General features: G+C 41.2%; 1 protein-coding gene across 2 annotated transcripts in view; it reads left to right on the plus strand.

The window, feature by feature from the left end:
- Positions 1-6: 6 nt before the first annotated feature.
- The window catches only part of TBC1D30 (TBC1 domain family member 30), a 49251-nt gene continuing 37072 nt past the window's right edge, over positions 7-12185 (plus strand). Inside the window, exons 1-2 of one of the 2 annotated variants that reach the window (XM_038188056.2) lie at positions 7-324; positions 2388-2552. In XM_038188056.2, coding sequence (XP_038043984.2) covers positions 60-324; positions 2388-2552 — 430 coding nt within the window. In that variant the 5' untranslated portion in view covers positions 7-59. The remainder of the gene's footprint in view (positions 325-2387; positions 2553-12185) is intronic. The other variant, XM_038188057.2, reaches the window with a different exon arrangement.

Consider the following 12185-nt stretch of genomic DNA (forward strand, 5'->3'; position numbering starts at 1 on the left):
CCGGGCCCGCCCGCCCGCCATGGCCGCGCCCCCCCCCGGAACCCGGAACCCGCCACAAGATGGAGGCGGCGGAGCGCGGCCTGAGGGGGGGGGCGGGCAGCAGCGCCGACAGCCTGCCCGAGGAGGAGGAGGAGGAGGATGATGAAGAGGAGGAAGATGAGGAAGGTCCTCGCAGCGGCCGCTCCAGCCGCACCTCGTCGCTGGTCAGCGGGCTGCTCACCGAGCTCTACAGCGCTGCCGAGGCGAGCGGCGCCCGTGCCGGGGTGCTGAGGGAGCTGCAGCGGCAGCGGCGGCCGAGCCAGGACGGGTACCTGCGGCTCAAAGGTACGGGGCGGCCGCCACAGCCCTCACGGGGGGCTCCCGGCTGCGGGGCGAGGCGCTGAGGGGCCGGGAGCCGCGCTGGGGACGGCCGGGGCTCCCTGTGGGACCCCCAGCCCAGCCCTTCTGGTTTGGGGGTGCTACAAGGGGGGCTGCACCCCACGGGGCAGCTGCACTGATCGCAGGGGAGCCGCTCTGCTCAGGTCGGTGCTGTTCTGGCAGCCTTAAGGTTTGGGGATTTTAGGCTTTTTTTTGGTGTTTTTAGGCACCTGCAGGTCAAGTTCCAGGGGAAAGCAAAACGATGCAACATGTAAATGTAACACTCGGCTACCCCAAATCGAACTGAAGCCGTCAAACACCCCCAAACTCAAAGTGAAGCCGCCAACCAGCACTAAAATCAAAATGAAGCCACCAAACGCTGCTAAAATCATAATAAAGCCACCAAACAGCACTAATGACAGGCAGGCAGCTGTGGCGGTGAATGCCTGTGAGAGGATGGGACTTGCAGCGCCAGGCTGACCCGACAAAGAGCTCTGCAAAGGGCTCTGGTCTCCCAATCTTAAAACCTTCTTGGTTTTGGCAAGGAAAGAAGGGAGGTGAACAAGTGTGCCTGTTTTTCAGGCTGTGCAAACAGCTTTCTGCTTCCGTGTTTGGCTTCTTAATGTGGTGGTGTTACAGGATGTAGCTCACGGTCTGTGTGTCCTGTGGTGATCTGGGACTCAGCAAGGAATCAGCTTCCTTGGGAATACGTGTTAGAGGAAAAAAAAACATGAATTTTGCTGTAAAACTGATTCGTTGTTTTTATAGGGACAGATAACTGGAATGAGCAAGAAAAAATAAAATTCAGCTCACTGCTTTTGTGGTAACTGTACAAGTCAACTGGAATACAGTTTAATTTTTTTTTTTCCCTTTGAGGGTCCCTTCCAACTCAGGATATTCTATGATTCTATGATAAATGTGATTTGAAGTCACCTTGCCTGATGCGTGTGATTGGAGGCTCAAACTGAGCAGCAGGTGCCAAAATGGGTGGAGACTACAAAATACAGGATTGTACCCGTGGCTGCCCTGCCTTGCCTTCTACATGCCTCTTTATCACCCCATGGCTAACATTTTAGTCTCCTTTGCCCTTTTTTTTAGGCTCCCCAGAATTTTGGGGAAGGCTTTGCTTGTATGGGTTGAGCTGATCACCATCACGCTAACAGTAGGTTTTCCATGATTCATTAACTTTTTTCTCACTGGATCAGATTACCAATGTATGGATTTTTTTTTTTTTTTTGATTGACTTTTCTTTCAGCATCAGGGAGGCATGATTGGATTGAAAGTGATGGAAGGGTTGATAACAGCCTCAGGAAGAAAGCTGTTCAGATACTAGGGGCAAACTTCACCAGGCTGTTACAGCAAAGACCTGAAGAGGTCAGTGTGCGATAGGCAAGACCCAAGCGTTCACTGATGGGATGCGGTGTTTTGGGGGCAGAGGAGAGAATTCCAGATTTTAATGGACTTAAGACATCTCCCACACAAATCCCTTTTCTCCTAGACCCAAAGCTCACCACATGGGAACATGGACTGACCAGTGAAAAGAAGTGGAAGCCACATAGTTTGCCTCTTAGTGGAAAGAGTTTACCAATTACAGCTCACCCTGGACTTGCATTTCTGGCCTTGCAGGCAGCTTCTTGAACGTGTACCTTTGCCTGTTATCATTTGCTTATTGCCCATGCACATTTTCCACAGGCAGCTTTCAGTGTTTAAAATACACCCCCTGCTTTTGCTACTCTAGGTGTATTCTGTCTACATCTGACATAAAATTTCCAATTTGTAGAAGTACAATTAGTAAATTTAATATATTGTGCAATAAGTTGAGGTACTTTAGTTCAAATGAAAAGTCCTTGGCTCGGATCCTGAAAATGTTTGTAACTGGGAATTGTGCCATTCAATAGGACTTGTCATTTATTGAAAGTTTGTATACGTAAATGCCTGTGGGGGAAAATCTCTTTGCATGTCACCTACAGTAAGCTGTTTATATGTCTTTCGTCCTGAACTGAAGCTATTTTCTATGCTTTTATTGGCAGGAGTTGATGAACTGACAACCATAAAACGGGAACTGAATTACAGAATTTCTGTCCAGTCGGCAAAGCTGCTTCGTCTACTAAAGCAGAAAGACAGGCTTGTACATAAAGTCCAGAAGAACTGCGATATTGTCACAGCTTGTTTACAGGCAGTTTCCCAGAAACGATGTAAGTACTGTTCTGTGTATGCGTATGTTAGTGTAAGAAGTTTACTTCGTTAATGTGGGCAGTATTTCAATTAAGCCCTTGCACTTAAATTAAAATCAAGAGGCAAGGCTGTATTATCCCTTAGATAGGACCGGCTTGCAGTGGGCTGTGGCACCTGGGAAAAGGCAAAGTACACTTTGATTTAAGCAATGACTGGGTAGGCTGTTGGAGCCTCAGCTTTGTATACTGGTGCGGCGCCCTTACTGTAGATTGTTGGCCAGACATCTTCAGCTTTAGTTTACAAAAATTCTGAGATGAATTTTTGGTTGTGCATGCTGTGTTTGACTGTGTACCTTCATGTGGTTGTAAGGAAGATGCTGGAGTGGGAAATTCTGCTCGCTGGCAGCCATTGATGGCATATGTAATTGTCTTCCTAGAGCATTGCTAGTAGTGCATGTAGCTCCTTTCTATTGAGTTGCTTCACGATGAAGAGTATCGGTAAAAACAAACCCGCTTTCCTCAAACTGTTTTATCAGCACCTGTGTATTTTTTTTTTAAAGGGAATATGTGGGGAAGAGGGGAAATGCTGTTCTTTAATGCTTTAGCCTTTTCTTCTGAGACAGTGAAACCTTTTGCTTACCTTGGCGAAGTTGTCCTCTAAAGACATGCTCTACTGTTTTTGTTAGATCTGCTAAAGTGAAACTGAATGTAATGTCACATGTAAAAATAAGTAGAAATTATACCTTTGTAGAACAGACATGTGAGAATAACCTATTTCCTGTCTTATTTTTTCATTAACATGCTGCGTGACAGGTACAGAAATGTTCAGGTACAGTAAATAAAGCATGGTCTCTTCACAAAAATGCCTGTAGGAGCTTTGAGGTGCATGTAAAAATATTATTAAAAGAATCTTACCATAGTGGCATGTGCTAATGTAATTTAGTTAATGGATGGTCTGTTAATTTTTTTTTTTTAAGTATTTTAACTATTCCTTTGTTTGACTTAAAACGCAGCATGAAAGTTCTTGGCTGACATCCACTAATTAGGCATATTTTTTCTTCTCACCTATTATTCTTCTCCCTCAACATCATCTTGATAATTGAGTCCTCAGCATTAAGCATACACTGTGGTCTCCTTTTAAATGAAACTACTTTATTTGAATTTTGCATGCATTTAAGTATTTAGAGGATTAACTTTAAATTCTGAAGGTCTGAACATCCTAACCTCATTTGTTAGGTAAAATCTTGTTGACTCGAAGGGATATGGGATTTCACCCTAAATATGAACGTGTCTTTATAAACGTTAGATACCATTTTGCATTTACATTTTAAGCATAATGCCTCTTTCCATTAGTTTGCTAGAAACACCTGAAATAGCAGCTACTACCTCATTTTGAAATATTGAAAACATTGATTTGTAGATGATTTTATTAATCTGGATTCTTCTGATGAAGTTATACACTTGGAATATTATGTTACGTGCCATAAAACTTCATAATATGCATTCATGTACAGAACTACCATTACAATATCCTGCAGTTCTAAGATTTTTCTCAAGTAACTAAGAAGTTGTTAAATATTTTTTCATTTTTAAAGAATATTTTTAGTGGCAAACAAAGAAAGAATCTTTTACCTGTGTTATCATTAATTCTGTTGTTGCAAAATAGGTAAGAATACAGAGGTTCCTCAGCTGATTTCTGTAGAGTTTCACAGTGTGTTAGTACCACTGCCACACAATTTTTTTCCTGACATAGTGAAATCTATGTGTAGAGTTAGAAAGCCAAGCAAATTAACTTTAGGGTCACATTCACATTTGAATGCTTCTGGCAGCTTTGGAAGCCCATCTTGGGTTTGCTCTTGCTTCAGGACCACCAATACCTGGCACAGCACCTGCAGCATTGGAGCTGCCACACAGATCGAGAAAATGCAGAGGAGCAGTCACCAGGGAAGGACTTGATAACCTACTGTGCTTTCCATGAAGCTGTTGGCCCTTATCCCTGGAAGGTGACGCGTGTTTTGCATACAAATAAATATTACCATAGAAAACAAAATTCACAACAGTAAAATGCATTTTGGTTGGATACAAAAATAGCTACAGCTCTGCTGGGTGGTGGATAAATTGCTCTGTTGGATATGTGCTGAAAGCAGTGCTCTTACAGAATGTTTATAAGATACATGCCAGACCAGTTTCATTTTAATAATGCATATTTCACCCCAAATTTAAAAACAAACAAACAAAAACACTTCAGTGAAGGACATCGGTAAGAAGAAACTAACAGTGATGGCCTGATGCCAAATCTAGCTTCTAGGCACACAGGTATCTTACTTTTGCAATTTTGATTTATTTGGAATAACGAGAATTAAGTTTGGAGCATTGTGAACTATTTCAAATCCATGTTAGCAAGCACAGTGCTTCATGCGCTGAATTGTATCACTTGAGAAAAGCAGAGTACAGTAACAAAAAAAAAAGTAAATCAAGTTTTTTTCAGCTTCATCTAAAGGACATGCAAAAGACACCCCATTCTTATCTTTCATCCTGTTTTTATATAGTAACAGCATGCTTATATTACTAAATGTATTTTGAGTAATAAAATTGCAAACCAGAAATTCTTAGAATCACAAATTTTGATTGCCTGTCACTCTAATAAAAAAGCATGTATTGCCTACACATTTATAAGTAAAATTGCCCTGCTCCATTATAACTCAGTCTTCCTGCTGGCAAACACAGATGCTTAAATCAGTTTCAGTATAAAATAAGCTGAAGTTACGTTAACAGAAAGTTCATTAATATTCTCTTGTATTTTCAATTAAGTAATAGTAGAAGCTTTCACAGAAATTGTTTGGGTATTGTTTCCTTTTTCTTCTCCTGGTTTAATTTAATGCAGGGCCAGCAGAGGGAGACAGTATGTTTTACTTTGTGCGGAGGTTGAGGTTTATCTCTGCTTGTCATAGGTTGGTGGCTTTCACGTACTTTCCTTAAACATGAAGGAAAGTGCTTTGCAAACATATTCAGGCAATAACTGGATGAAAAGGTTTGAAGTCAGGTGCAACCTAGCAAATAAATGTTATTCCTAAGGAAAGTGTTAGGTTTCACGTCTGAAGTGGTTGGAAAAAATGGTGACAGATGGTTTCTTAATTAGAATGAAGATCATTAATTCCCACATGGCTGCCGAGGTTATTCCAGAAGCTCCTGATCATACAAGCTGAATGTTTTGGGGTCTATAGAAATTCTATAGAAAATTTGGGGTTTATATATATACTTTTTGGCAATACTTTTGATCTCTTTGAGTGCATCTTACCTAGATAGAAAGCCAGCACAAACTGCTATTACCTGGCCACAAAGAGGTACCCTGTGAGTTCCCAGGGGATGGACAGAGTTCCCTGGGAGATGACCAGGCTGTGGACTGCTTGCCTGCGTCTTTGACCGCTGAGAACGTGTTACTGTCACTTAGCATCAATCCTCCTCACGGGTTATGGAGCTCCCTTAGGGGAAAACCCTGTCTGAGGTCGTAGTAGTGGTGGTTAGAAGATGAATGAGCAAGATCATCTTCATCTGGTGTCTCTGGATAAGTGTAATCTAGATATGCAAAACTACTTGATTAAACTTCAACTTGATTAAGCAGATTGAACTTCTGCTTTCTCTCTTCTTTCCCTCCCTCCAGAGTTTGTCTCTTTAGCTTCTGTCTTGCCTCATCTGTGTGTCCTGTCTCATCTCCCACATTTTTCTTCCCTTCCTAATTCATTATTAGCTTTTCTCATTTGATCTTTGTCTTTAAATGTCAGACTTCTCAGCCCTGTTTTGTTTTTTATTTATTCCTACATCTTGTCAGCTCTGCAGTGTTGAGTTTTCTTCATGTTGTTCCTTGGTCTTTTTCATATGTTCTTCCTTGTCTTTTTGCCTGTATGCACTAATTATCTGTTCACCTGTTTTCTCAGTCCCCGCTCTTCACTCAGTTGCTGTAAGACCAAGGCTGACTTTCATAAATTGTAGTTCACAGGGTGAAAGCTTGATAAAGTGTGAGAACATCTTTAATGCAACATACTGTGTGCAGTTAACACAGCTAATGTAGATTGATTGTCACTCTGGATCAGATGTCTTTTCTTTCTTTTTTTTTTTTCTAAAAAAAAACACCAACTGGGGTATATGCTTGTGTGCTGGTGTAATAATTCATGCTGTTCAGTGTGCCTTACCTGTCTTTAAACTTCTCATAGCCCAGTAGTTTAGGGTGCTCTTGCAGTTGTATAAATGTCATTTAAGCTGGAACATGCCAATTGCTCTGGTTTAGTTTCTTTTCTTTCTCTATGACGATCTGAGCTATTCAGCAGGTGATGCTACTGTGGAAGTTTCCAAAAGTCTCCAAAAAACAGACAGACAAAACCCACTGACTCTCCATTATAAATGGGGACAAATTTCAAACTTGCATTTGCAATTCATGTTTGTCACTTTCATGTCTGAAATGTTTAGTAAGGAAGAGGATTCTTTGTATTAAAAATATTGTCAGTGAGATTTCCATTTGCAATTAAAAGAGAAACTTTGCTGTGTTCATCTCCAACTCTTCTTTAGATTTCCAATTTTAATTGTCTCATTTTAAATAGCTCTGATTTTTGAAGCCAGATGGATTTGCTTTTACAACTTTTTTCTTATAGCAATAACTATTTAATTGATCTATCAAATACATGCCTGCTTTGCAGTTAAAATAGGAGGTTTGCTTCTCATGGAGTCTGATTTCATGTGAGTCATCCTCAAATGACTCAGTTGGCTGTATGCTTCAGTTCAGTAGCTTTCCTATTATCTCATCTGGTTTTGTGTACTTGTTTATATTACTAGCCTATCCTTCATGGCTGTTAATGAATTTGATGCTTGAAATTGATGCTGTGACTTCTTGAAATGCATATCTAAGAAATAGTGCCTGTGGCTGCTTCTTGTTTTTTTTTTTTTTTCCTAATGAATTGTTCTTAATTTATTCTACTTGATCTTTTGCCCTTGGGAAGACTCTGGGGTGGGGAAGGGGAAATGGAAAGAAACAGAATAATGAGTCTGAAAATGTGATGATGATTTTCAGTTCCTTTTTAAATGGTTGCCAGAGGCCAGAGGTATGCTGAATTACCTTTACAGTTGGTTGTCCACTTGTAGCAATGCATATTTGCTACGATGAATAAATGGAATACTGCTATTGATTTTTAATTGTTGCTATTGTCATCAGACTGTTACCTATGCTACACAGAGCAAAGACTTTCTCTGGTGTTCATGACTCAGGATGTGGAGGTGGGCTGAGGGGATGGTTAACAAGGATTTTATAATCTATTCTATGTCCTTTGCTGGTTTTTAGGGAGTGAATTAGTAGGAGAGGAAAGAAGAGAACTTGTTTCTAAGGATGCTGGAGCTTGGCTCATTGTGGAAGGTACCTGTGAGAACCCTTAGAGCCAACTGTAGTGGTGAATATGCTTCTACAAAACTAAATGACACTTCATTATCGTATTTAATTCAGCTATAGCCAGCCAAGATCCTGAAGAATCTGAAAGCCTAATCCAGTGCAACAGGAGCCTGGTCTGAGGGTTACTTGCATCGTTCATCACTGTGCAACAGGTCACAGAGAAGTGTTTCAATAAATAGTCGTGTGCCATGATTAGTATTTGCAAATGAACATCAGACTGTGTATTCTTGGTATTTGCTAGTGAGTCTTTGAGACAGAAGAGTGAGTGTTCTCATACACAATACCAGCAGTGTGGAACAGTGAACAAGATGTTGATTGTTGAAAGGACAATAATAATTATATATTTTTTTAAACACTATTCAAAGTTTGTTGTTCTAGTATTTTATGCAGTTATGGAAGCTATTCACGCAAAAAGTGCCAGTTCTGTCTTTAAGGCTGACAGTCGGTATCTGAATAATCCTGGGGACTGTTTAGGTAGTGAATTCCATGGTTACTTCATTTTGATGAGAATAGGGTCTTGTAACTGGTTGATGGGATGTGCACATAAAGTATGGATTTTATGTGTGATTGGGGTAGGTAACAAATGCTGACATCTTGGGTCATTTGGCAATCTGTAGTATTGATAAGCACCATGGAGAATTCAGACCAGCCCACTTCATTGTCTCCAGATAGTTATTTACGATGACTTTACGCTAGCCCCAGGAAGCTGGCTGGTGTGAGGCCAGAGAAGCCCTTGGCTGCCTAATTCAAAACAGTTCAGCTGACTGCCATCTTCTCTTGCTGATATTCTCCACTGTAAAACTAAATCTGTAATATAAATTCTAGATTGAGAAACTGTGTGGTCAGTTTACTTACAAACTTAGCAAATGGTTTGGTTGTACAGACTTAATATCACTCAGAAGGCCACTTCAGAGCTAATTTCAGTTTGACTCCTGAAATGAAGTAAGAATTCTCTCCTTTTCTAAAGTAAAAAAGGAAGTAATCTTTTCTCTTTTCTCCTCTGAAATTGAGAGGCCGGATTTGCTGTTTAATTTGGTCATAGCCCATCTGAAAGGTTTCTGTTGACTGTGCACTTGCAGAATATCAAATTGAAAAGATGGCAAAAACTAGTGCTTAGAGCAGTGCAGAACCTGGAATCCTCTCTTGGAGGGAAATTCTGATTTTAGAGTACAGCAACAAAAATATCTTGTTCCAGCACGAAATAAAAACACCTACTCACAAAATTCAATTGCTTATGAAGCAGAATTCTGAAAGCTTACATTTTGAGCTAAAATGCTTTGTTCAGATTTTGACACTCCTCGCCCTTTCTCATTTCGTGTTATATAATGAGCCATTTTTAAGACATTAAATGTTTAATCCTAAAAAGAGTCAAAATTGAATTATGCTTTTGGCATTTAATTTTATTTTTTTTTGGTCAAATATAGTACTTTGTTGTGAAGGACTTTGCTTTCCACAAGCTGGTGTTTTATGATGGAGTTTTCCATTAAAGTTTTCCTGGGAATATGCAGCCATCCATCTCTGCAGTTCACTCCCTGGCAGCTCAACACTGGGGTTGCCAAGCTGATTTAGGGAGCTGCAGAGCTAACACTCATAATTAAGGCATATGTTTTCTTTCTGCCTCTTTGGGGATTATATGGATCCTTATTTTTCTGTGTCAGATATTCCCTACTATATATGCACATATACCTGACTGCCACTTTTGTTGTAGGTGTCATTCCATTGCTACTTTTATTGGGAAATCGGCTGCATTCAGGGTTGAAGATTGATGCTGATGGTGGGTAGCTTCCTGGGGACACTGGAGGCTGCTGGCTAAGATTGCTACCTCCTTGGGGGATGTACTGCCTCCTGGCTCACTGCTGCTGCTCATTTTCTAGCTTGGTGAGAGCTGCTGTCTCTCAAGGAGTGGGATTTTCTTGGGGAAGGGAAACAGCAGGAGTTCAGAGCCAGGTGGTTGTTGAGCAAAGTGGGCAGGGGAACTCAGGCCTCTGAGAGGAGATAGCCTTCAGCTTCCTCTTCTCTTCTGCCTGATGAGCCTCACATATGTTACCACATGTGATACAGGAGCTGTGGACCAGCTGATTGGTGGTATATTGTGTCAGGCATGGTTTGGGAGACACCAAGCCTTCACCTAAAGGAGCGTGGTGAGCCCTAGGAGCCCCTGGTCAACCAGCTGTGCTGTCCCACTTCTCCACAGACTGTGGGTCCTGGAAACTTGAGAACCATACACCTGCATGCTGCCTTCTCCCCACACTTTGAATCCTTGCCTTGGAAATTGCAGACATATGGGGTGAGGGTGGAGTGGGGCTGAATTTGTAAGCAATATCAAACAGACATGGTCTGTTGTTGGTCTCTGATGCTAAGGTGGAAGGGGCGCTGCCATCTTGTAATGGTCGCCACCTCAGGTGGTGAAAGCCTCAGCAGCTGCTTATCGAACTGCAGTGTCCTCAGTCAAACAGTTCTACATTTGTGTATTGTGCAGACACCTCATGGGGTATTAACAGCTGAATATGGCTACGGTATAAAATAAATTACCAAAATAAATACTTCATTACTTATCAAGGATCTGAATGGTGAATTCAGCAAATCTTTCTGTGATCAATAAACTTGCTGCTGAACCTAGGCCTAGTTTGCAATTGAAAATGCAGGCTTCTTAGTATATAACTGTGTGACAGGAACTTGGTAGCAATCCTGTAATCTGTACAGTGCTTGTTATAGCGTGTTTTGAATATTTTTTGTCAGTGTGCCAGCAGCTGTGACAACAGAGAAATGGTTGAGTTGGTGCTACACCCGAGATTGTGCTTCTTTTGTATACGCATACAACTTGGGTTGACTGACTGCTGCCTTTTCCATATTCTTCTGTGTAACGGTGGTCCTGTTTCTGCTACAAAGCGATAGCAGACCTCATGGGATTAGTTTTGTGATGCAGGTAGAATTTTGAATGCACTGAACTACATTTTTCACAACAGCTGTGCCATGAAAAGTTGATGTATTGGATAGTACTTGTTACATAAAATGCTTGCTGAGTATTAGAAATGTGGATTAATCTGATAGATTATTGCATGTGGGTTTCTTTTTTGGATTCCTTTTCAAGTAATGCTCTAGTGGTTGTTATTTACTAATTTCCCTGAGCAAAGTGGTTCTCAAATAAGTGACATCTTGTTTCTCTAGTACTGCAGTAACTTTGAGAGGTGGTATTGAATCATCTTGAACTGAGATGCTTTAGTCTCCTGAAGGAAGGATGCTGTTGTTTGATGATAACAACAGCAGAAAAATCAGAACAGCCTGTTCTCTATCTGCAGTCCCTTGTCAGTCAGTCGTGACCTCAGAAACACCTCTCAGACAACAGTTGCCTCTTCACATGTGTAGTCATCAGGATGGAAACTGATCCGCAGTGAAGTTCAGTTAGCCTCGTATTTCCCTGAAGACCTGGAAAAGCCAGGCTTTGGCTGAAGACATGCTGGGATTATTGTGGTGAAGGGAGTTGACATGCTGATCTTCTGCACAGGTTCAGGAGCAGCGTAAAACTGAGCTCATCCTGTTCCAGCCCAGTGGGTCTGCCCAGGGAGGAGCGGAGTGTGCAGCCTGGCCAAGCAAAGGGCTCGGGCTGCAGCTCTGCGACATGAGCAAAACCAGAATTAAAAGTAGTCCTGGGCTTTACTGTGGGACTTCAGTGTCCAGGATATCCAGGACGTTACCTAGGATTTCATTGCTTTAAATGAGAATATGAGAGGAAAGTGGCTGTACAGCCAGTGCCGCCAAAGGCCATACGTGGAGGAGTAGTGATGTGTGATGAGTACACATGATGGAGATTTCCAGCCTTCGTGTTTCCCAAAGCATTTAGATGCTTCTGAACCAATGATAAATCCTGCTCTGACATTTGCAGGTACTAAAAACCCATGACGCTTACTGGAAATGTTGAACATTCAAGATGTAAGGGTTTGTTTGTGTGTATAAGCTCATAGGATGGTTGGCTGTATGAGCTCTGTAACCATAATACAATTGTTACAATCTTTAATCTTTCTCTTACAAGCTTTTGGATGTGGGAATAGCCGAAGAGAATAAAGCGTGCAATTAGATTGTATGCATAGTCTTTCACATTTGTCTAGACCTTCTTCTTTTTTTTTTTTTTCTAGATATTATACTTCAGTACAATTAACTTTACTGTTCGTTTTCCTAATTAAATACCATATTATTTTTTTTCCTTTTTGTTTTAAATCTTT

Source organism: Anas platyrhynchos, chromosome 1, assembly GCF_047663525.1.
Source record: "Anas platyrhynchos isolate ZD024472 breed Pekin duck chromosome 1, IASCAAS_PekinDuck_T2T, whole genome shotgun sequence".
NCBI lineage: Eukaryota > Metazoa > Chordata > Aves > Anseriformes > Anatidae > Anas > Anas platyrhynchos.